At 37.3% G+C, this 26,453-nt stretch overlaps 1 protein-coding gene across 8 annotated transcripts in view; it reads right to left on the bottom strand.

Annotated features, from left to right (window-relative positions):
- Positions 1–1,311: 1,311 nt before the first annotated feature.
- Positions 1,312–26,453, bottom strand: part of BACH1 (BTB domain and CNC homolog 1) — a 47,068-nt gene continuing 21,926 nt past the window's right edge. For 7 of the 8 annotated variants that reach the window (XM_017541936.2, XM_017541938.2, XM_017541937.2 and 4 more), the window contains 4 exons: positions 25,568–25,861; positions 19,507–20,841; positions 16,287–16,493; positions 1,312–5,055 (listed from right to left, as the gene is read on the bottom strand). In XM_017541936.2, the coding sequence (XP_017397425.1) occupies positions 4,621–5,055; positions 16,287–16,493; positions 19,507–20,841; positions 25,568–25,801 (2,211 nt within the window). In that variant the 5' untranslated portion in view covers positions 25,802–25,861 and the 3' untranslated portion in view covers positions 1,312–4,620. Of the gene's footprint in view, positions 5,056–15,628; positions 15,734–16,286; positions 16,494–19,506; positions 20,842–25,567; positions 25,862–26,453 lie in introns of all 8 variants that reach the window. The other variant, XM_037743255.1, reaches the window with a different exon arrangement.

Genomic DNA, 26,453 nt, shown 5'->3' with positions numbered 1-26,453 from the left:
AAGACTTCCTTAGTTTAAACCTCCAGGGCAAGAAACACCCTCTGTATCCCTTCACTCCCATTGGCCCTGGTGAAGTCGTCTCTGATTCTGGTGAGTAAATTTTGAGTCATTAAGCCTGCTTGGCTTGGCACACTCCTTGCTCATGGAATTTGTTCCCTGTATACATTTTTCTGCTCCTTTAAGAGCTCTGCCCCTTTTGGGGTGGGCCAAGGTGACCAGGTGGATGGATGAAGTCTGCCTAATTCCAGAATGCACTTCTAGCAGGTTCACTGGGCTAAACAGCTAGAAAGCCATGGTTCCAAGCTGAGTTCCATCAGCAATACGGACTTCACCTACTTTTTATTTCTCAAATGCTTCAAAACTCTGGCCAGAGCAAAGGTGCTAGTTATTGCCCTTTCTCTAAAATCTTAATCCTTATAGTCTGACCTCAGACCTTCGATAAGTCAATCTGGGTAGGGCAATATGCAAGATGCCGGGACACCCACTGAAGAACATGCAAGTGGGGGCTTCCTCCTTCTTCCTCTCACTGTGACACAACCTCCTTCTGTTCCTTTAACACACCAGGCTTATTTGTGCTAAGTGGCCTCCTCACCCCAGAGACTATCCTCCTCCCAATTCAGACTACAATCTTTCAAAGCTTAGTGAAATCCCACGTTTCTCACCCTGTCTCCTTTGAACTCTTGTAGCCACCACACTACCTCACACACTGAGCACTTTCTACAAGTCATCTTGATTCCATTGTTGGTCTAGTCAGGGTTTCTCAGTGTCAGCCTGATCAAATACCCTGGGTGGGTAAATCTTTGTTGTGAGGGCTGTCCTGGCCTCTGCCCCTAGAAGCCATATCCTATATCCTGTCCTCATGGTTTGTGTCTCTGGGAATTGCCAAGTGTACCCTAGGCAGCAAAACCATTCCCAGTTGAGAATCACTATGACTAGACCAGAAGACTGTGCCCTGCATGACCTATACCACGGAGCAGCTGCCTAAAGCTTGGTCAGAAAGGCCTGGTTGGAAATAGAATAGAGTACAAAGAGCTACTCAGCAGATAATTTTTAAAAATTAATGACTGATAGAGATAATATCCCTTAAGGGCTCCTATACTTCTCTACTCAAGACTAAAATTATGTAAAATCAGAAGCAAAGCTAAAATCTGTGCTTCCTAAAACACCTGAATGCTGGAAATTTTTTCTTCAGGCATGATTATCAACTAAAGAAAGGTTATCTTCTACAAATTCAGACATACTAATTACCAATCAAAACACTAATTGAGTAAATCCACGAAGAAAATGAAAATGGAATGTAGTACAACTCTATTCAATTAGAAGCAATTTTACAGAATTTTATTTAACTGTCAATTTATCACCAACATCTAACACTTTATAGTTTAGGTACATTTGGGTAAGAACATTAGGAAGAAAATGTAAATTAAATACTATGAAAGTATGCTTTTAATGAAACATGGTCTCAGTAGAATATGGACATAAAAGTTTAGTGGTTTTATTGCATTGTTAGAAAATATTACGAAAGATACAAAAAAAATCAATGTTTATTATTTCTGCTTCTTTTAAAATCAGTATGCCATCTTTTACCATTATGGCTTTAAATTTTCATTCTACCCAACAAGTTTCAAAGAATAGTTTATTGCATGCCTTAATAAAACATTTAAAATATTTACAAATTCAAAATAGATGTTTTATAGCTGAAAAAAGTTCACCTGAGAATTCACTGTAACATTGCCATTTTTTTTCCAAGTTGTTACTGTGGCTGAGTGTCCACATGCAACCTGTATCGTCTACTGCATCTAACATGCTTAATTCCTCATTTAAAATTCATTAAGCAGTAAGCTATAGCAAACTGTTAAACTTTACAGATGGAGAACCAAGACTGCATCCACTTTTGTTTTGAATATGACAATTTAACAAATTATTTGCTATAGATCCAGAATTCGAATAAGAAAAAAAATAAGGTAATGTTATTTTACCAAATTCAACATAACAGCTTTTAAAAAATCATCAGGCATTGAGAAGGCCAGTTCATAAAATAGCGAACAATGATAATGTGAATATGCAATATACAAACTGAAAACATTTCAAAATTCTGCATGAAGGAAAAAGTATACACTGTATACTCATTGTCCTATCATTTGTCTTCGGCAGCCTCAAAAAAATATTGCCTTGAAACTTATTTTCTTAGAAAAAACTTCTTTAGAAGTTAATGTTAAAATAGGCATAAATGTGTAATGCTATGCAATATACAGAAAACTTCCCCACTTTATGGCCAAAAGACAAAGATACAATCTTTTTTATCTGTCCATCTGCATTACAACTTGAAAATCATGTAGGTATGAGGTAGTGTAGTTACTTGTATTACATGCTGGCTATTTAAAGTAATGCTAAATTTTAACAAATTACACTTGGCCAATAATTCTATGTCATTAATAGAAACCCTTAATGCTAAACTGTTTATAGGTAGAGAGAAATTTAAACCAAGTACTTTACAAATTATATTTAATATCTGGAGACAACTATGTTTTATCATAAAATAGTAAGTAACCTTTCAAAGCAAATACAGTAGCAATTAAAGCAAAAGATTATTTGACATTTGCACATACACAAACTGATACTACCAATAGTTGAGTGTACTCTGAGGTAGGAAATCAAGGGTTCCATTGGCTTAAGATTTTTACATGTTGTAAACCAGAAGTTCTTATATTATTTTATATTGTGAAGTTGAAATTTAAAATTACAAGTATCAAAGAAATACCTATATGGGGAGATATATATATATATATGTACACACACGCACACGTACACACACACACACACACACACTCTCTTTCTCTCCCTCTCACGCGCGCACGCACGCAGTATGGGATGCATTATCACAATTATTCTCCCTGACAAATTCTTGAGTGTACTTATAAAAGCTACTAGAAAATAACAAGTCCAACTAATTTTCTCTTACAAATAAGTCATTAACAGAGATAACATACAAGCCACTGAAAATATACTAGCAATATCCTCCCCAACACCCTGATCAAAAAGGGTAACATTTGACAAATTACTCCAACACATGAACACTGGTCCCCATATACTCTCAAGGGCAAGGCCACTTGCTTCAGACTTGTCCGTACACAGTGGGTGGTCATTGCCCACATTACCTAGGCAGGCCCTTCACTAGGCTCAGGATGCAGTCTACAAAAGTGTCGCTTTCAGCCCTCTGATTTTAGTGACATCAACACTACAAACTATTCCTTTGTATCCACTGAAACTGGGTTCTGCCAATGTTTCTGTGAATGTGAATATAATTTTTTTTTTAATTGCCGAGAAGATCCATAGCTTTCATTTGACTCCAGCATGGCTAAAAGCCACTGCAAAATGTTATGCAATAGGTGCTCAATTAACTATTTTGTAACAGGACTGAAAAAACACTAAGACTGATCTTTAAAAGCCCAAGTTAAAATGATTTGTGTGTCTTTCTACCACACCAAATTTGGGGAAGAAAGCAAGGATTAAACCTGGTTTTCAAATGCAAACCCACAACAGAAAAAGATTGAGTTTCATCCTATTTCATAAACCTAGAGTTGCTGCAGATACATTTTTATCTGTAATAACGCTTTTTACAAGTAAACCATACGACTTCAAAAACAGGACGAAAAATGAACTGCACTCCTGATAAAACAAAGCAATATTCTTTCCCCCGTCTGGTTTTCTGGCACTGGTGACCTATGGTGGACAAGTGAACAGCCCTACACGTTGGTAAGCTCTCCAGATTCTAGTGAGCCTGAGATAATGCTGCCAGTGTAATCACTCATGCCACGGTATTCTGAGTCCTATTTCTTCTTCCAAAGGGAAAAGAATGTTAGGAAATAGGAAGTCCATGATAGGTCCAGATGTGGTAGAGACTGAAGAGGGGGAAAAAACAGAAAAATTGAGACTTAATCTGTTTATACAGCCAGAATTTCTAGAGTCCATAGAGAAGAGAAGCCTCCGTCTTAGGCCAACCACTTGCCCGTTTACCAAATCTTCCCAACGTAGCTTGACACCTCAGATTTGAGGAGCCGAAGAGCGAAGCCCTAGGATTCAGGTAAGAAAATCTATTTTTCACATTGCAGCTCTATACAAATATTCCCAGTAGCTGACACCCTATTTCTGAATAGAACAGAACTCTATTAGCATTGCTTGGGAGGAAATCTTCTTTCAAACCAAAATATTACAAAAATGTCAAATTATTAAACTTCTGCAGGCCACTTCTTTTTAGTAGGAACTATCTGTGGATGTTTCAAGCTGTTAAACTTCTGTTTGATCTGCTGCAGTTTTCATTCCTACTTATTCTGAATAGCAGGAAGAGTTATTACTAGAGTCATTACTCTTTAAAACATGAATTTTAAAGGTTTACTTCATTTTCACATGGATTTTTCTGATATCCAGGAGGCAAAATCATTTCTTTGTCTCTTGTGGAAATCAAGGAGAAATCATGGTTGACTTAAGGGAAATTCCCTTACGGCAAACTACTAAAGGAAAAAACAGTATTGTTAAGCAACAGATGGTCATATTAGGCTTTCAAGACACTGCCAAAACGTCAGTAGAAAATTAGATGGTTTGAAGGAAGTGAATGCAAGTTTACTCATCAGTAGTACATTTATCAGTCATCTGCTGGCAGAAATCTGAGATCCCACCACTCTGATGACACTGTTCCGCAGGCCTGGCTTGCTCAGAGGCAGCTGTGGACGTCTGCTGGGACTCCTGCCCCCGCACGTAGATGGACTCACTGTTTCCTCTGGCACCAGGAGGCAGCACAGCTGGAGGCCCCTCAGGTAAACTGAAAATCGATGGTAATGCCAGTTCACCATCAGGAGTACTTTTATCTTTTTCAGAAATTAAAAATGAAAGTGGGCAATCTGAAGCCGAGTACTTGGCAAGTATCTGTATTTGTTCTTGACTCAGAGCTGCTTCTTTACAAACTTTCTGGCAAAGTCCAGTTAGGTTCTGCTTTGTCTCGCCCAGAGTTGACAAAATGTGATCTCTTTCCTTCAACAAGCTCTCCTTTTCATTTTGCTGTGAAGTGAGGAAAGAGAACATAATGGCTTGTGTTTATTAGTGCAATCAATATTTCCAAGATGATCAAACAATATACAGCGTCTTCTCATCAAATAAGAACACATGGAGTTTATCCTTTCAATTCCATTCAGTTATACACAAAATACTAAAGGTCCAGAATCTCCCACCTAAAACTCTTGGGGCAGACGTATTCTGGCATAAAGCATTTTGCAGGTTTAGAAAGATAGTACGGGTGCACAGATAATTTCTCTAGCAGCTCTAAGGCAGCACTTCACTATCAACTATCTTTATATTTCTAAGTAAAACATTAAAATAGCAAATCATAAAGAAAGTAGAATAAAGACTACGTAACCTGATGTCAATTTAGGTTACTTCTTTGGTCAAAAGAGTTTGTGACAAACTTATATAGTTTTTGGAGCTTTTTGGATTTGCAGACTCTTACATAACAGGTATGGATTACATTTTGGATGGGATACAAGAAAAGAGTAAAAGCATAGTTAGCATAACTTAACTACGGAGACTCAAAGCACTGCAAGATTCAACTAATGACCAGCATTTGTTGAGCAGATACTCTGTGCCAGATACTGTGCTAAATGTGTTCCAACACACAATCTCAGCTATGAAATCCACACAACACCTCTCCTGATTTCAGCAATATCAAACCCACTGAATGAATGGACTGAGTTTAACATGCCTAGAGAAAGTGGCTGGGTGAATTACTACAGTGTGACGAATTTGGGGGGTAATTTTGTGTTTGCTAATTACTACTTTTGTTAGTATTATAATTTTAAGATGTTACCCCTATAAGAAAGTCTGCCATAGAATTTTTCAAGTTTTCCTGGTTCCTGCCTTCCTGTCCATGTCACTTATCACTGCTGACAGCATGTCTTCTGTTATGGTCCCATCTCATCCTTGTTCTGCCATTTTATTGCTTCTAATCTATTATGAGCCAGAAAACCAAATAATCAAGGTATTTATAAGAAAAGAGTAAATAAATACTTGCTAGAAAGTCAAAGGTTTTTCTTGTGAAATTCATGACAACTCTCAACAAGTCAGTCTTGTTCTATTTGCTTTCTGCTCATTGGAGGATTCTGGAGAGTTGAGGCTGCCAGTTAACTTTGAGATAAGTTAGTTCACAGCACTAATCAAGAAGTGCCACCCTTTAGAGTCTTTTATGACACAAAAATCGCTAAAAGGGTAAAAAGAATTTTGCTTTATACAAAAGTACTGTTATGGTTTTATACAAAAGTATTACTACAAAATTATGTATGAATCCAATTATTTGTAGCTCTAAAATATTTTAAAGCCATCTAATATTTTGAGAAAATATACTATAAATACAAAGTACTAAATTTTCATATGGTAAGGTATTCTCCAATTTGTTCAGATTTTTATATACAAGTGTTTTGTTTTTTTAATAGATGTACGTCAAAAATGAATGTTAAGTATGTGTATGTAACCAGAATCAATGTTTGACCAGTACATTTTCTCTTAGGCAAAGTTTATCAGTTGCACTCTTCTGATAAATGAGTCTGCAGATACCAAAAAGGCAAGAACAGTAGCTACTACTTGTTCACAGAAGGAACCATTAAATGCATCAACACCCATTTCTTCCTATGGTCTCTCAGAAGCTAATCCAAAAAAAGGATGGAAACAAAGCTTCCAGAAAAAAAGTGAGAAATATCTTTTTGGTGTGAAGAACAGTCACACCAAAATTTAGCCATGGATTCCTCTATCAAAGTTGAGATGAATCTGTTCTAAACAGCAATAAAAAATTTCAACTGCTGGTTGGTCTTTTAAATTAAATACGGTTAAACAAAATAAGGAGTACTTGCGCTTCCGCCCAGAAATTAGAACCACTACTCAGCCTACAAATACTATGAAGATTACAAGTATTTTATGACTTCCGTATCTTAATATCCACACGATCTTTAATTACTCTCACTCCTCCCACCCCACTAAATTAGGGATGACATCATTCTCTAAGTATACAAGATGGCTTGCTTCTTCACAACAACTAAAAGAAATAGGTACAACTCCAGAACTCCACCAGAATTATTTCTATAAACTAAATGTTCCCATCTGTTCCCCTGCACTTTAACTCCTACACAGCTACACTTCTAGGCAGTTAGCTTAAAGTTTCCATTTCACTCTAATTTTAAAACACAAATTTACTATAATAGCACACAGCTTAATAACTAAAAGCAAAATACAAGTACTTGAAGTAGATTACTTCATCAGTATTTAAGATACCTCCCAAATCACTACTTGTAGTTGTGAGTGTGACTCACTATTGGTGTCCTGCTACCTATTTCTACAATATATTTCCATTTTCCTATAAAAACAACTGTATAAATCGCATGTTTGAAGTGCTGCACCTTCAACTACAGATCTATTTTTTGAAAGGAGTAAAACTGGCATTCTGGTATCATTCTGCATTTAATAACAACAAAAAACCTTTACAGGCTGGACACAGTGGCTCACGCCTGTAATCTCAGTACTTTGGGAGGCTGAGGTGGGTTGATCATTTGAGGTCAGGAGTTCAAGACCAGTCTGGCCAATGTGGTGAAACCCCATCTCCAACAAAAATACAAAAAAATTACCCGGGCATGGTGGCACACGCCTGTAATTCCAGCTACTAGGGGAGGCTGAGGCAGGAGAATTACTTGAACCTGGGAGATGGAGGTCACAGTGAGCAGAGGTTGCACCACTGCACTCCAGCCTGGGTGACAGAGCGAGACTCTGTCTCCCCCCCCACCAAAAAAAAAACCTTTACATATAAATCCTTATTTTGAATAGCTAATGTCAAAACAAGTTTTTTTGTAAAGATTATAAATATAACTCAACCAATAAAGATATGGAATAGAAGAATCTGGCACCAAGAGAATAAGTGACAATTTTATGATAGGGTAAAGTACTCATTGCTAGAAAATGGTCATTAATAGTTACTTAGTAAGTAAAACCTCTGAACAGACAGTTCTGAGAAATCTACAAATGGCACCGAGAAATATAAGCAAAAATGCTCATTTTCTCTCATAGGATAAAAACAAAAGCTACAACGAGATATGGTATCTCACTATCAAACTGGAAAAAAAACCCCAAAAAATGACAACAAATCTTTACTGAGGGTGTGGACGGACACATTTATATACTGCTGGTGGAAGGTCAAATATTACAACTACTATGGAGGGGAATTTGTTAATATCTAATAAAATTATGTACGTATTAACCTTGATCCAACAATCTCACTTCTAGGAATGTGTCCTAGAGACATAGCTCCTTAAACATGAAACAACAGTATACAGTTATTCACTGCAGTGTCCCAAATGTCCACCCACAGAAGACTGGTTTGAATTGTATTACAGCCACAACTGAGTACTACGGAGCTGTAAAACGAATGACAACCTCTCTGAACTTAGAAAAGATATTTCCTAGAAATCAGTTCTTAAGTTTAAAAAGTAAAATACAGAACAATGTATATAAAGTATTTCTATGCAGCAAGATGCATAATAAAAGTAGACATAAAATGTTAATACATTTTTAGAAAAGAAACGCAGGGGAAAAAAATCCAGAAGCTAATGAAAATAGTTTCAGGAATAGGTATTCCTACAGAAAATAGCTATGAATTGAGTTTAAGGAGAAAGTAAGATCAAGATTTGGAGTATATATTTTTTAAAACATAGTTTTAACTTATACTCAATTCATAGCTATTTCCTGTAGGAATACCTACAGGAAATAGCTATGAATTGAGTACAAGGAGAAGGTAAGATCAAGATTTGGAGTATATATTTTTTAAAACATAGTTTTAACTTTTGAACCATATAAATGATTTACATTCAAAAATAAAACGAATAAAAAAGGTAGACCAGGCACGGTGGCTCTTATCTAAAATCTCAGCACTATGGGAGGCCAAAGCAGGAGGACTGCTTGAGCCCAGCAGTTTTGAGACGAGACTGGGCAACATAGCAAAACCTCATCCTGACAAAAAAAAAAAAAAAATTACCTGGGCATGGTGGTACACACCTGTAGTCCTGGCTACTTGGAAGGCTAACGTGAGGGGTTCACTTGATCCCAGAGAGTCAAGGCTGCAGTGACTCATGATTCTGCCACTGCACTCTAGCCTGGGTGACACAGTGAAACTCTGCCTCAAAAAATGTACAGTAAATCCCAGTAATATAAACAGAAAAAAAAAGTTAATTGTATATCAAATTGGTAACACAATATTTCAAATAACTTTAAACCTTCACACTCTGGGATATATTTAAGCGCACAAAAAAGCAAATAAATCTTAAATTTTGCTCAATATATTTGTTAATAGTAATACTGATTGTAATTGTTTTTACTTTTTTACATATGCCCTCACTTAAAACAACAGGTTCTTGGAAACTGACTTTAAGAGAAAGAATGTACAGCAGGTCCTCAACAAACATTGTGTTTGACATCCTTTCATTACAAAGTTGATAAGGAAAAAAACTGGTTTTGTTACCCATCATTTCTTGTTAAGTGAAAACTTATGGTATATAAGATAAAGGACATAATACACTAATGTAATTGGAGCCAAAATCTTCCCTGTAAATGATGAGAGATTAAACATAAACATATAAAAGAAGTGAAGACAAAAGCTCTATACTGCTAAATTTGGACTGGAAATACTACAACTCAGAATTTCCAAAATACTTTTTACTTTCATTTACTGAAGCCTGATATATATAAACTCACGATATAATGAACTCTTTATTTTATACACAGACGCATATATTTCCTAGCACTGTCCACTGAAAAGGGCCCAGAAGGAGTAACACTCCAGTAAAAGGTAGGCTTCCAAAAGTCCAATATATCTGCTAAAAGAAACCAGGAGTTTTAAAGAAATGGGTGATTCCAAATCTTGAAATGAGAGGTTAAAAAGTGAGACTATGACAGGTGCTAGATGATGATGTCAACAGGACAGCAGCTGGCTTGAACGGGCTCTCCCTGGCCAAATGTGAAAAACGTCAACATCAAAAATAATGACTATTACTTATTCTAACAATCAGAAAAAATTAATCCAAGAGTCCACAGTGATTTCAAAGAGTGAGAGGTAAGGAAAAGAGAAAAGAAGAAAAGGCCAGGCACAGTGGCTCACATCTGTAATCCCAGCACTTTGGGAGACTGAGGCAGGAGGATCACTTGAGGTCAGGAGTTTGAGACCAGGCTGGCCAACACAGTCAAACCTCATCTCTAATAAAAATATAAAAATTAGCTGTGTGTGATGCAGGCACCTGTAGTCCCAACTACTGGGGAGGATGAGGCAAGAGAATCGCATGAACCCAGGAGGAGGAGGGAGCAGTGAGCCGAGATGGCGCCACTGCACTCCACACTCCAGCCTGGGCAACAGAGTGAGATTCTGTTTCTAAAAAAAAAAAAAAAGGAGGGAAGGGAGAAAAAGGAAGAACAATCCTTTTTAAAGAGAAATACCAACTAAAAAAAAATGTAAATAGAATGAATTAGAAAAATCATGATTTCGTAATCATGGTAAAGGTCATCGACCTATTCTAAAGGATCTAGGAGTACTGGGGAACAGGATAATTAATTATAAACTGCCCAAATAACATGTCACAGATAACTAAGCATCACAAGCGTGAAAAAAAAGTACTCTGAAAATGGAGCAATCTGGCACTTCCCACCCACCTAGGAGGGACAATCCTGACACTGCATTTCCTGCCTCCCTAGGTGACATAATATAAAGGACAACACCAGAGAATGTTTAAACTCAGTCATATCAACTCAAACATTTCCAGTTTACAGGAAATAAAGAGATGGAGAAATGGCTAAAATAAAGCCACGGGGAAGCAATCAGACAAATACTTCAAGTGAGATATTGATGAGATCTAGTCTGGATACTTCAAAAGTTATTGTCATTAAAACAGTAAGAGGACTTGTTCCAGATTAAGAGACTAAACAGGTTTAATCAAATACGTGATGACTGTATCCTCGTTTGGAAAAAAAAAAAAAAGAATCTATGAAAAACAGGAAAATCAGGGTAATTTGAAAAAGAACTAAATATAATATTTAGGACATGTTGATATTCTCAGGCATAATAAAGATATCAGTCATATCTAAGAATGTCTCTCTTTAGAAGATGCATGTTTAAACATTTCAAACAAATTGTTTGAAAAAAGCTACAAATTGTTGTAGCTTTCAAACAATTCAGAAAATAAAGGAGAGGAAGAGAGCTAGAGTGAGGAATGCCAGCAAGACAGCAGGACAGGAATGACAGTGACACCAAGGGGTGAGAGACCAAGACCAACCAAGTGGGATTAAAAAAAGACCAAGACTGATAGATGGAGACAGAGATGGGAAGACTGACAAACTAACAGGTACAGACAGATAAACTGAGAGATACAGAGACAGAAGGAGAAAGATCAAGATAAATAAAGCAAATGTGGCAAAATGTCAAAAATCAATGAATCTACATTGATGGTATATAGTTGTTTATTGTACCATTCATTTAACGTTTCTGAAAGCTTGAAATTTTTAGAATGAGGTGGAGAGGGGTGACATGAAACTCAAGAAAAAATGAACACACTTGAACTTGGCTCCCTATGAGACCATAAACGAGGGCTATGCCTTACTGATTTCTGACATCCTGGTACCAAGCACAGCATTTAACATGTAGGGTGACCAGCAAATACTTACAGAAAGAATAGAGAACCACTTTTATTTAAAGTACAACAATACATATTGAGCCATGAACACATGCTGGGCAGTACAGCTTTCCATCCCTGTCCTCATTAGATTCTTGCATCAACCCTGTGGTGGCTATTACTCTTATCCCAGATTAGTAATGGAGGAATGTGAGGACTAGAGGTTAAGCAATTGCCCCAGGCCACAAAGCTACTCGGTGGCCAGGCAGCCTTTCCAGTCATTTGCCACCAAAGCCTCCATCTGATCTCAGTGCTATCGTGTGCAGTGAGTTCTCAGAATTTAAAATGTACGTAACATTTATCTTGGGCTTGTATAAAATGCATGGTCCAGGGCCTTGACAACAGGTCTGGGATAGACTAAAAAATGTCTACCACCTTTAAGGGGCCCAAGATAACTAAGATCCCAATGGGACACACACCACATTTCAAGAAATGCTGCTCAAGGACAACACAGAATGACACAGAACAGGTTCCAGAAGGGCCACCGGGGTGCGCTTTGGTAGAGCAGCCAGTAAAATGTGACTAGTTGTGAACAGAACAGGTTTATTTTTAATAAAATATAATCTTCACCACAAAATGCAAATCACTAAGGACAGATGAGGTCGTTTTACTTCTGTGCCATCATAATGGACAAAAATAATGAAATAAAATGGTGTCTGAACACCTCAACCCTGAGCACAAGTGTTTGTGAATATTCTGGTTGCTGATCACTTACAAGTTGATATCAAAAACAATATTTGAAACTTTCTAAGAGAAATACATTTTGGTAAATTTTTTTTCTACAAAAAGTGAGGTTCCCTTCATTTCAGGGTTACGTCTGAGGTTAAAACATTATCAGACATATGTATACTTTCTAACTACTGAATTAATCTTCCAGAAAAAAAGAAACTTTGACCTTGTAAAGAAAGCTACATAGACAAGAGCTTCATAAGCCAAGCACATGAACAGAAGTTGAATCCAAAGACTTTATAATTAATAGTTTTAAAAGTCATGTTAGTGTCTTATATATTATGCACACTCAGTCCTTATAGTAAAAGAAATGCTAAATTAATGCTTAACTTCTAACATACTATAAAATTCAAAATAAATGTTAAAGTCAATGCCACCAATTTTTCCACCAAATAAATACATAACCTTTCTTCAAAGGTTCTATCAGACTCTGATAGAACATCTTGTTGAGAAGTATCTTATTTACTCAATACAAACTCATATCTCCCTTTGACTTTCCCAACACTCTGAGACTACAAAGTGTCCTTTATATATGATTATAATACTAACCCACTTTGCAAACATTTTAGAAAAATTATTCTACTATAATCAAACCCTTTTATCATGTGCCGATCCATTCAGAGTCTACTACCCACAGGACCAACTGCAAAAAGTTCCAAGATTGCTCTCTAGGCAAACAGCCAGTAGCCAAAGACCAAACTGACTCAAATATAGGGCCCTCTACCTGAATATTTTCAGACCAGGGCAATACAGACTGAATCTATTTATATGTTAAAGTCAACCAGTCATTCACTATGTGCAAATGGCTGTTTAATTATTAAACAAGCAATTTCCCTGAAGTATGTTTGCTATAATCTTTAGACTATAAAGATTAAGAACACTGCTATTAGCCACGTCACTTTCAAAAAGTAACATCTCAATGAGATTAAAATATACACAAATATCTGTTCACATTCCTTCCTCTGTATTCCCAACTCTCCATGCCACTAAGTATAAACCTTGGGCTGCAACTCCCCTAGTTTTCTCTGTTTACAAAAGACAAGATCTGTAACATCACCCAACGACCAGGGTCCAAGTAAACTTCTTACCATAATAAATATCTTAAACGTCAAATTCTTTTACTTCTAGAAGAGCCAGCTTTGTTATTCTTACCAGATAATACGTAGCACATTTTCTGTTTATCTGAGAAAGACACCTAGAACTGGGAGTAGTATGAAGGACTGAGTAGGGAGTTGAAGAAAGATGAAACACAAACGAGTCACATTGATACAAAAACTCCAATACGACTTCTCTGGGGTTATTTCAGAAGTCAGACTGGCACCTACCTAGGTGCAGTAGACACTATCAGCTGTCTGCTGTGCCTATCGAGAAAGGAGGGTCTTGGCTCTTCTCTTTTGTTCTGGCTCTCTAGTCACAGAAAAGGATAGCTGAGTCAATTAGGCCAGTAAGATACTCTCCTTGGGGATTCAGAACTAACTAAAACGCTAGTTTCTGGCTTAGGCCCTGGAGGACAGGGAAACTATTCAGGCATTGTACCACAGCCACCCTTCCCGTGCACTTAGAGGCACACAAAGCCACTCTCTGGGTAGAGAGCTAAGCGGGTGCAGAGAGAAGTTGCTGGGCTCCTTTCTTGCTCCCTGTTATTTATGAGGCTTGGCTCCATTCTCTGGCTTCTAAATGAGAGGTATGGATCTCCTTACAACAAACTCATTCATTCATTCATTCATTCATTCTTCATTCAAGACTCTGTTTCTTGAAGCCAAAGAATTCAAATTAATGTAATAGGTAAACAGGATACTGACCACTCTTACTCCACTGACCATATGAAAGGAGCCTTACTATGATGACAGAAGCAATATATCACACACAGAGTTTACAGTTTAGGTGGAGACATTAGGAAGAGGGTCAATTAAGAGAGAGAAAATTTAAAAATCCATAAATAATATAATAATAATAAATATATGTAATATTTATTGAGTAGTTACTATGTGCCAGGCATTGTTCTAAGTTCTTCAGATGTATTAACTCACTTAATTCCCCAAAATAAGCACCTGATCTATAAAGTAGAAACTAGTATTATCCTATTTTTTCCAATGAGAAACTCAAATCTCAGAGAAAGTAAATAACCTGCCCAAAGTTACTAGGCATCTGATTCAGAGCCCACAATTTTAACCACTGTATCTGCCACCTCTCTCCTAAGAAGGAAAGGCAGAGGGAGCAGAAAGGCCAAAGACAGCAAGCTTCTGCATTCTAGATATCTGAAATTTAGTAAAAATGTCAGTAACTAGCAAACTAATGTCTGATTTGAATCAAAAAAATAAAACCTTTGAGCCAAGAAATAGTTCTAAAGGATAATAGCTATTCTCGAACATATTTGCTTAGTATCCATTTGTAAAATAAAGTTACTGATGAAATAAACTAGAATATTCTTGTTTCATTTTTATTTTTAGAGGAGTAAGAAAACTGGATAAACTCTACGAACTGCTATAAATTATAACTGGGAGACATGAAAGATCAAGAACTATAAGAAGCAGAACTAAGAACTCCAGTAGTACAATTTTATGTAGATTTCATTCAGATAGCTTCACATAACCTAACGATGTAAAAAGTATCTCTGTATTATGCCACAGAACAATAATTGAAGCTCAAAATGCTGTACTCTGTCTGAAGGCAGATAAGGGTTTAATTCGAAACTGAGGAAGAAACACCAACAGTGTTTATTAAAGGTATTACTGACATATACTCCAAAAGTACCAAGTACTATAGAATTCAAAACTTTTCCTCTTTGGTTTTAACAATTTTAACTATTCAGCAATATCATATAGGTGTCTGAGTTTTGTTTTGTTTTTACATCTCTCATGCCTCTATTTGTAAAACATCTGGTTCCTCCTTTTTTATTTAGTTATGCTTCATCTGGTTATAAAAAGTTATGACTTTTTATCTTTTCATATAATTAAAGTATATGTACAATATAGAAATAATAAATTTTTATTTTTCAACTTCTCTTGAAGGCACAATTTTCTTCCCTAAATTGTTGCTGTTTAATTGCCATCCATAGCTAGAATATTCATGCTTGAAAACTTGCCACAATCCCAACTTTAAGCTTTCACCACTTAACAAAGACAGAAAACTGAATATTTAAGGAATGTTTTTACTACTTCTAAGCTGTTTCCTTGCTATCTTTAATCATATCTTAGCCTTAGCTGGCCTGCATTATCACAGTTGTCCTCTTTCATACAATGCTTCCTTCCACCAACTGCCAACTGAAAAAAGAAACAGAAGGAGTAAACTAATCAATTTTTCAGTTAATTTGTGTCTTGATGCTGGAGTAGAAAATAAGATTCAAAACCAAGCACTGTTCCCACTTAGGATCTCATTAGAGATTAAAATTTTCAATTCATATCACCATATCTTATCAGAATTTTTTTCCTCAGATGAAAGATCCTGGTTGGTCTGGTTTTGTTATCAACCAAAACAAATTATTCAGGTCCACAGTTCATTTAAATTAACACCTGGAATTTTAGCTTTTATAGACACAAAACAGAACAGAGAAATTAAAGTGCTTTATAATTTCTTTAATCTATTCAACCCGTAATGATTAAGTAGACAGTAAAGTCATTCTCAATTTGAAAAACTTTTTTTTAAAAAAAAGTGCTTTACATATCATAGCATATCATGGTAAAAATGATAAAATGGTAATTGATACATATTAAAATTAATATGTAATTATATCTGACCTAGAAATTTAAAAACTATTTCCTCAACAAAAAAGAAAGTGGTGAAACTTAAATAGTAACAAGAAGCTTGTACACCTACCAGCTTCTCAATTTCTGATTCAAGATTCTGTATGCAGTCAAGTTTTCTCTTGCGACAGCGCTGTGCAGCAATTCTGTTTTTACTTCTTCTTCGAATATCATGGATACAATCCAGTTGTTCTGGAGTAAGCTTGTGCATTTTCAACAAGGACTGAAAATCATTTCGAGAGAGTGAAATTATCCGTTGTGCATTGAATGGCAGTTTTACCTAGAATATGAAATAAATATTACTAATTATTGCTGTATTTTATAATTATACTCAAACCTAAGAAGATAAAGGTATACATCTAGGTTTTTCAGAGAACTTATTTTACATTAAAGAAAACACAGACCTCTATTCCCAATTTCTATGTAATCCATTATAATAAAAACTGATCATCTGATTTGTATTTATAGTCTATTTCAAAAGATAAACACATTAAGCAGATTTTTTCGGCAAATCAAACATATTAACACAAATACTGATATATGTAAAATGTAAAGACAGAATTTATTTTTCTATTGTATGTTAATACACACACATTTTTACTCAACCCAAAAATAAAATCTATTTTATCATTTGGATGAATGTAGCATTGCTTTGATATTAGTATACTTATGTTAGTAATTTCTACAGCATTTTAGAAAATTTATTTTTCTATCAAGAAAATCGTAGTCTCATAAAAATCACTTAAGATACACATTTCAATCACCAATATAAAAAAAGTAAAGTCTTATGAATATTTTAAAGTCATTTCAACATACTTAATTTTAGAAAAAGAAGACATTTTTTAAAAACAAAGTTGTATGAGTTGAATTACAGTAATTATCAAAAATGTAAATGAAATACTGGTCAGTTAGTCTGGCAACCTACTTAGCTTACCTTTTAAGCTTACAGATGTTAGTTACACAAAATGTTTTAAATTTTTTAAAGTGTTTTATTTTTAATGTTATTTTCATAGTAATTCCAAAGGCTACATCTATAACGTCATAAAAATCTCTATAAAAACCCATGCATACATACTACTTCTTAATCACCAATCCATCTCCTTCCAAAGCCAAGGCTATTTTTAAAAAAGAAAGCCTCTTTCAAAGCCATGTCATCTAACAGCTACGAAACCAAAGAAAATGCCAAAGAATGGGATGTGGAGAAACTGGAATCCTTGTACACCCGTGGGAAAACAGTGCAGACGTCATGGAAAATGGTATGAAGGTTCCCCAAACAATTAAAAATCACAGCACCGTATGTCTCAGCAATCTCACTCCTGGATATTTATCCAAATGAATTGCAATCAGCACCTCAAAGAAATATCTGCACTCATCTACACATATTCTTGTTTTTTGGAGACAGAGTCTCTGTCATACAGGAGTACACTGGTGCAATCATGGCTCCCTGCAGTCTCAACCTCTTGGGTTCAAGTGATCCTCTCACCTCAGCTTCCTAAGTAGCTGGGACTACAGGAACATGCCACCATGCCTGGCTAATTTTTGTACTTTTTGTAGAGACGGGGTTTCGCCATGTTGCCCGAGCTGGTCTCAAACTCCTGGACTCAGGCAATCCACCCTCCTCAGCCTCCCAAGGTGTTGGGAATACAGGCATGAGCCACTGTGCCCAGCCTGCACTCTCATACTTGTTACAGCATTATTCACAATAGCCACAATATGGAAACAACCTAAACGTCCATGGATGGATGAATTAATAAAAAATAATGTGGTGTACATACACAAAGGAATACTATTCAGCCTGATAAAAAGAAGGAAATCCTGCCATTTGCTACAATAGAGAGAACTTGGAAGGCAGTATGCTAAGCAAAATATGCCAGACACAGAGGAGAGTAAACCCAACATGATCTCAATCATACAAAGCAGATAAAACAGTCAAACTCATAGAAACAAGAGAGTAGAATGGTGGTTGCCAGGGGCTGGAGAGAAGGAAAAAATGGGGAACTGTAATTGGATGGGTTAAGTTTCAGTTATAAAAGAATAAGTTATAGAGATCTGCTGTACAATATTGTGCTTACACTTAACAATATCATATTATGCACTTAAAAATTTGTTATAAGGGTAGATCCTATGTTAAGTATTCTTACCACAATAAAAAAAATAAAGCCCAACAAAGGGAAAAATGCAATGGATAAAATAGAAAAATAATTTTTAAAAATAATGTAAATTGTGATTATAAAGAGAAAATTCAACTACTGAAAGGCAAGCAAAATCATATAAAATATTTTAAAAATCATTTAAATAATACGTTTTTGGAAGGAACTAACAGGCCCATGTCATTACTGGACTTACAAGTAATATTTTACAGAAAGGAGCTATCAAATACAAACTTTTATGTACATAATATACAAATCAAGCTTGCTTTAATATCGTACCAGCTACATGCAACTCATGCTAAATTAAGACATTTATCAATAGTTGAAATGGCTAAAGGAAATTAAAAAACAAAAAAATCAATGACCATTTAAAACTAGATCCAAGAAAACTTTACTCCACTAGAAGCCACATTCCCACAATTAGTCACTGTTAAACCATTGCTCAGTGACATGTCCCAGGTTTAGAGGTCCTTATCGACAATGAGCAAGACTAAATACATGATGCATTTTTCCGAGACTGATCGCATAATGACCACGGGATCATTATTCTTTTTCCTCTTGGGACATAGCATTTGATTTAAACAATTAAATGACCGATGTGTGAACCTACTTTATGGTTAATATAAATATACCTACTAGAAATAATTGATCACAGAAGTCCTTCAGACTTCATTGGTATTCACTGCACAGTCTTTTTTTTTTTTTTTTTTTTTTTTTGAGATGGAGTCTTGTTCTGTCTCCCAGACTAGAGTACAGTATCATGAACCCGCCTCATTGAAACCTCTGCCTCTCGAATTCAAGCAATTCTCCTGCCTCAGCCTCCCTAGTAGCTGAGATTACAGGCACCTGCCACTACATCCAGCTAATTTCTGTAGAGATAGGGTTTCACTATGTTGGCCAGGCTGGTCTCAAACTCCTGACTTCCAGTGATCCACCTGCCTCAGCCTCCCAAAGTGCTGGGATTACAGTCATGAGCCACCATGCCCAGCCCTATCACACAGTCTTATAATTAACTTTGTATGAGCTTTCTCTCTACTCCCTGAACCTGATCATAACCCTAATGACACAAAGGGAGCTGATCCAGAGTAAATCCCAAGTAATCATTGTTAAAATAATGAATTAAAAACATACAGTCCTGCTCACCTCACATTCTTGTTCTCTGGCTGAACAGGGTTCACTGTCTCCTTCAGTGTCTGTCTCAGAGTCGTCTCCCAAGCTAATGACACAAGCATATGGGCAAGGTTCTTGCTGGGGTTCTGAAACATAATCATCATTTCCAATTTCCAAATTGCTTGAACAGCCTTCAGTACTCAGTGTACTTATAAAAGGGCAGTTGACAGAACTTAATGTTGTAAAAGTCCTCTGACCTGGTTCTGGACTCTCGCTAATTCTGATACCTAACCAGGGACACTCAGATCGTTTCTGTGAGATCTGTTCTGAGCCATCTTTGGCCACAGCAGGTGATAACTGCATTTGGCAAGGAGAGTCGGTGCTGCATATGTCACTCCAGAAGCCTTTTGCTAGGTGTTCTGCCACTTCTCGCTCCACACTACTCCTGTCACTAGATGCAAGACTACTATCTTCCCTGGGGCCTGAGTCAGATTTCAAAGGTAGGTCCTGACTTTCGCCAAATGTTTTTTCTTGAGTGTCTGTACCTGACAAAGGCTTTTCTGTTAACACTGTTGTGTTTTGCATACCAGCAAAATTCAAGTCACCATATTGGTCATACGTGTGTAAAAGAGACAAAGAATAAAGTCCATGAGGGTCTATGGAAGAATTGTGGGGGAAAGGATTCACTTCCGATTTTTCAGTTGGGCAATGAGAAGCAGGCTCTTTCTTCGTTTCTTCAGGTTCCATTGCTAATTTACTTTCATCACATTTTAACATCACCTGCAAATCTCCACACTCCGGGACTCCTCCCAGGCATTCATTTTCAGACGTTTCACTTGGCTGAACAGAAGCATGAATGTCTTTGACACTAGATTCCCCGGTACGGACTCTGTCAGTTCCAAATGCTTTTTGGAATTTTCTGTATTTGGGGCATAAAGAAGGCAAGGCCAGAGCAGCATCCTTCTCTAAGCACATGGACTCATATGTCTGACTGGCACAGTCTTGTAGAGGAGGTGAGGCTTTAGCATTTCCTTGATACCTGCGAAGTTTACACTGAGGAGTCTGAACATTTTTATTTTCCAGAAATTCTTCCACTTCATCAGTTTCTAGATCCCTCTGGTCCAAAATTGAAAATTTAAGCTCTGTTTTCTGACAGTGTGATGGAAAGCATTTGTTTCTTGGGCACTCTTTCTGGTCTGCAGTGGAGTCCAAAAACTTAAATTTGAGAAACTGAAAGCAGGATTCCTCAATATTGTGCACACTTAAAAACTCCACACATTTGCACACTTCATCCACATTCTCTTTACTTAAAATCAGTTTAGCGGTGTAGGCAAACTGAATTAAAGGTTCAAATCCTTTAACTGTCACCTGTTGATACACAAAATAAAAACAAAACACATCATTTGAAAGCTGTCTAGTACATAAAAACAAGATAAGTGGAAGAGGAATAGAGAGATGTGTAACTTATTTGTGATAATTATAAAATAGGTACTTTAATTTGAAAAAATATTCTTCAAATTCTATTCTACCTGCTACACATACATAGTGAGTCTATTGCTAGCCCAGCTCCATGTGGCCACTGTATTCCAACTGCTACATGCTACGAAAGCAGAATTTTTAAGGATATAAAACAGTATCTGTAAAGCAGTTACAAAGAAGTCCTGATCCATGGTAAATGCATAGTAACTGGTAAATATTAACTTTCTGTCAAAAATTCTTAATAGTAAAAGTTTTAAAGATTCAGGTTTTTTAAAGTGATCTAAGAGAAGTTATAGAAATCATGCCTCAGCACTGTTTCATAAAAAATTCATAGACTCGAGGTAACAAAACTTTTTTTTTTTTTTTTTGAGACAGATTTTCGCTCTTGTCACTTAGGCTGGAGCACAATGGCGCGATCTTGGCTCACTGCAAACTCTACCTCCCAGGTTCAAGCGATTTTCCTGCCTCAGCCTCCCAAGTAGCTGGGATTACAGGCACCTGCCACCACACCCCGAAGTTTTTTTTTGTTTTAGTTGAGATGGGATTTCACCATGTTGTCCAGGCTGGTCTTGAACTTTTGACCTCAGGTGATTCACCTGCCTCAGCCTCCCAAAGTGCTGGAATTACATGCATGTGCCACTGCGCCAGGCCAACAAAACTTTTAAGTAGAAACTTGTACATGTACATTAAACCTGCCTCTGCAAAATGAAACCAGCTGAAGTACACAGAAAGCCTCATCCTGGGTTAAAAGTACAGAATTAATTTGAAACCACTGAGTCTTTCTAAGAGTGGTCAAAATACTATTAATATTTGTGATCTTGTTAAAAACATGCTAAACTATGTTTAGGCTTTTTAAATGCTCAAATAAAAAGCAGTGATGCCATCAAATGCTGATGAGAATACAGAGAAACTAAATCACTCACACACACCTAATGGGAATATAAAATGGTACAGGCACTTTGGGAAAAAAAAAAAAAAAAAAAAAAAAACTTTGGTAGTTTCTTATAAAACTAAACATGCAACTACCATATGACCCAGCAACTGCACTCCTGGTCTTTTATACCAGAGAAATGAAAACTTACGTTGACACAAAAACCAGTTCACAAATATTTACAGCAACTTTATTTGTGATAGCCAAAAACTGGAATTAGCCTGATTTCCTTCAACAGGTAAAAAGCTCCCCCCCACACACACACACACACGGTACATCCCTACTATGGAATATTACTCAGCAATAAAAAGGAATAAATTGCAGATACCACACAACCTGGATAATCTCAACTAAGTCAAACAACATCAATCCTAAGAAGTAATATCTTGCATGATTCCATTTATATAACATTTTTGGAATGACCAAACTTTAGAAAAGGAAGAAAGATTGGTGGTTGCCATAAATTAGGAATGGAGGAAGGGAGCAAGGGAATGAGGGCATGAAGTGTAGACAGATGTCTGTGGTTATAAAAGGACAACACAAGGAATCTTTGTGTGTTGGCAAGTTCAGTTTTTTTGTTTGTTTGTTTTTTGTTTTTGTTTTTGAGGTAAAGTCTCGCTCTCTCGCCCAGGCTGGAGTGCAGTGGTGCGATCTCCACTCACTGCAACCTCCGCCTCCCAGGTTCAATGGATCCTCCTGCCTCAATCTCCCAAGTAACTGGGATTACAGGTGCCTGCCACCACATCCAGCTGTATTTTTAGCAGAGACAGGGTTTTGCCATGCTGGCCAGGCCGGTCTTGAACTCCTGACCTCAAGTGATCCGCCTGCCTCAGCCTCCCAAAGTGTTGGGATTACCAGAGTGAGCCCCACACCTGGCTGAGTATCTCAACTATGGTAGTAGACACACAAACCTTCACAGGAGATAAAATTATATAGAACTTAATGCTCACGTGCGCGCGCGCGCGCGCACACACACACACACACACACACACACACACACACACACACATTAGTAGAAGCAAAATTGTGGCAATCTGAACACTATGGGAGATGGAATCAATATCCTGGTTGCAATACTATAATTTTCTAAAACGTTATCAATGGAGGACACTAGACAAAGTGAAAAGGAACTCTGCATAATTTCTTACATCTGTACATGAAAACATCAATGTGACGGTTAATATTAAGTGTCAACTTGATTGGATTGAAAGTTGTAAAGTCTTGTTTCTGGGTGTGTCTGTGAGGGCATTGCTAGAGAAGATTAACATTTGAGTCAGTGGACTGGGACAGGAAGACCCACCCTCAATATGGATGGGCAGAATCCAATCGGCTGCCAGCGAGGTTAGAACAAAAGAGGAGGAAGAAGGTGGGATAGGTGACTTGCTGAGTCTTCCGACTTTCATCTTTCTCCCCTGCTGGATGCCTCCTACCCTTAACATCAGATGCCAGGTTCTTTGGCCTTTGGACTCTTAGGCTTACAACAGTGGTTTGCCGGGGGCTCTCGGGCCTTTGGCCACAGAATGAAGGCTGCAATGTTGGCTTCCCTACTTTTGAGGCTTTTGGACTCGGATTGAGCCACTACTAGCTTCCTTCCTCCTCAGCTTGCAGGTGGCCTATTGTGGGACTTCACCTTCTGAACACGTAAGCCAATACTCCTTAATAAACTCCCCCTTCACATATACATATATCCTGAAAGTTCTGTTCCTCTTGAGAACGCGAACACACTCAATAAAAATTTTAATTAAAAAAATTTTTTTTTTTTTTTTTTTTTTGAGACAGATTCTCACTCTGTCACCAGGCGCCAGGCTGGATTGCAGTGGCACGATCTCGGCTCACTGTAGTCTCCGCCCCCTGGGTTCAAGCAATTCTCCTGCCTCAGCCTCTGGAGTAGCTGGGACTACAGGTGCGTGCCACCACGCCCAGCTAATTTTTGTATTTTTTTAGTAGAGACGCGGTTTCACCATGTTGGTCAGGATGGTTTCGACCTCTTGACCTCGTGATCTGCCCGCCTTGGCCTCCCAAAGTGCTGGGTAAAATTTTTAAATAAGTTAAAATAATCTAAAAAGGTCTTTAGGACAGTGAGTTATACGGTATTTTGACTCTGTCACTATAATGGAACACTTCAAATATTTGAAAACTTTTGATTTACACGTTAGAGAAGGAATGAATGGATGCACACACACATGAATGTATGCACACACCTTTCCTCCTAAATCCATGAATCAAACTGCTTTACTTGGAAAGTCTCATTTAATAATTTGAAAATATGAACCATAATTAATTTATCTCCATTATAAAATGTGTTGTTCTTTTTTAAAACAATAGCTACCCATAGACTGGCCTTTTTTTTTTTTAACCATTTTCTTGGTATTGTACCATTGACCCTGACCTCTGCCACAAATCTGACAGACAATCTATCTGTTCCCAAAACTGTAGCTGCAATTTCACAGAAGTATGAATGGACAGCAACGAGTTAAACGAGTTAAACGGTAGACTTAGTTTACAGTTTATACAACTGTATCCAATTGAAACATCCCACACAGACCTATGATACACAAAGAATTTCTACATTCTTTCTCCGTTCCTCCTAACTTCTATTTGTGCCTCAATCCCACGGCCTTGATACTCTGCTAATAGCAGTTACTAACTAAATAAAGCAAGGGACGCTGCTGAGTCAACACAGTCAGCACACCCCCACCCAAACAAGAGCTCCTTTTAAAGGCAGTACCTTAACAAGGACCCAAATATTTATTAGCCTGAGCTCCACAACAGGCCAGGGAAAAAGATGTATGTAAAAACAAGGCTCTATAAAAATGACGCAAGACTATTTCTTTTTTCTATTCAATACATAAAGACAAAGTCAAGAAAGAAAGAAGAGGAGACAGAGAGAACACTTACAGAGTGACTACTTTTCATAGGAGATGTCTTGGGAAAATGGACGTTTTATAGAACCCTAAACCTAGTGATACGGTTTGGCTGTGTCCTCACCCAAATCTTATCTTGAACTGTAGCTCCCACAATTCCCACAGGGGAGGGACCCAATGGGAGGTCACTGAATCATGGGGGCGGGTCTTTCCCATGCTAGTCTCATGATAATGAATAAGTCTCAGGAGATCTGATGGTTTTACAAGAGGAAGCTTCCCTGCACAAGTTCTCTCAAGAAGTCCCTTTGCTTTTCCTTTGTCTTCCACCATGACTGTGAGGCCTCCCAGCTATGTGGAACTGTCAGTCAATTAAACCTCTTTCCTTTAAAAATTACCCAGTCTCAGGTATGTCTTTATTAGCACTGTGAGAACAGGCTAATATACCTAGCTACAGCTGCTGATCACAGGAAAGGGCCCCTAGAAAGAGAATGTCATACAGCATGGACTCTCAAAATCATGACTTTTCCAATTACCTATAATCCACTGGGTATACCCTGATTTGGTCATTTCATCAAAAATAACATAACAGTGGGTGTTATGTTATATCCAACTGCTCAATAAACACTGTTAACCAACATTCAAAATTAATGATTTTACATGAAAAAAACTATTTTAAAAAAATGGGTTGCTACAGAACCTGGGAAATAGGAAATACTCCACAACCACCTAACAAAGAGGCTGTGCTTTATTTTTAACATTATGAACCATAAAAAACTTAAGTAGAAGTAGATTAAAATAACCAGAAACATGGATCTCTCACCTCTTCTGGAAGAGTGATGCTCAGCTCTGCATCAGCCTGGCCTACGATTCTCGAGTGGAAGTAACTGCTGCATGCCGCCAGCACGGACCGGTGAGCACGGAACCGCTGACCCTCCACAAAGATGGTGACATCGCACAGCACATCTTTCTTCCGCTGGTCGTTAAGGCTGAGCAAAACATTGGTGCTATGCACAGAAGATTCATAGGCAAAAACCGAGTTCTCACTCAGAGACATTCTGTATAACAAATGGTGTCAGGAAGTTCAGTGGAAAGCATGCTTCTAATTGTCATCAACCTGCAAACACACATGCAAGATTTCACTTAAAAAACATCTTGTTAATAAATGACTGTCAAATATAGAATAAGGTACATACTCATTGAAACAAAAATGAAAATAAAAACCTCCAGAGGAACAACCTAGAAGCATTTATTCAATATACTTCATTTAAAATAGACTCTTGATGGCAGTTTTTCTAACTAATTTTAGGGAAAATGTTCTTGAGGTGAGGGAAGGATGACCTTTTTGAACCAAGAATTTCATGGCTCTCTGAAAGTGAGACATTTCACACGGAGAAACCACCTACTATGAGCAAACAGATGGGAGCAGGGAATTTCTGGGGACATTCCAATTCTATTGTTTTTGAGACAGGTGAGGGAGAGAAGGGAGGAGAGACAGCCAGAGAGGTGAGAAGCGAGGTCCCCAGAGGTCACACTTTGGGATAAGACTGACATTAAAACAGGCATGTGCTGTTCCACATTCTCCATGTCCCATTCCTCAACATCTGACAGATGGCAAGTGAATTTAGTGCTTTATAACAAGGGACACTGTTCTACAAAAGGTAAAGTTCCTCCAATACAGAGAAAAAAATGACAAACATGTCAAGCCA

Source organism: Cebus imitator, unplaced genomic scaffold, assembly GCF_001604975.1.
Source record: "Cebus imitator isolate Cc_AM_T3 unplaced genomic scaffold, Cebus_imitator-1.0 Scaffold138, whole genome shotgun sequence".
Taxonomy (NCBI): Eukaryota; Metazoa; Chordata; class Mammalia; order Primates; family Cebidae; genus Cebus; species Cebus imitator.
Note: the sequence above shows the minus strand (reverse complement) of the source record. Positions and strands in the feature narration are given on the sequence as shown.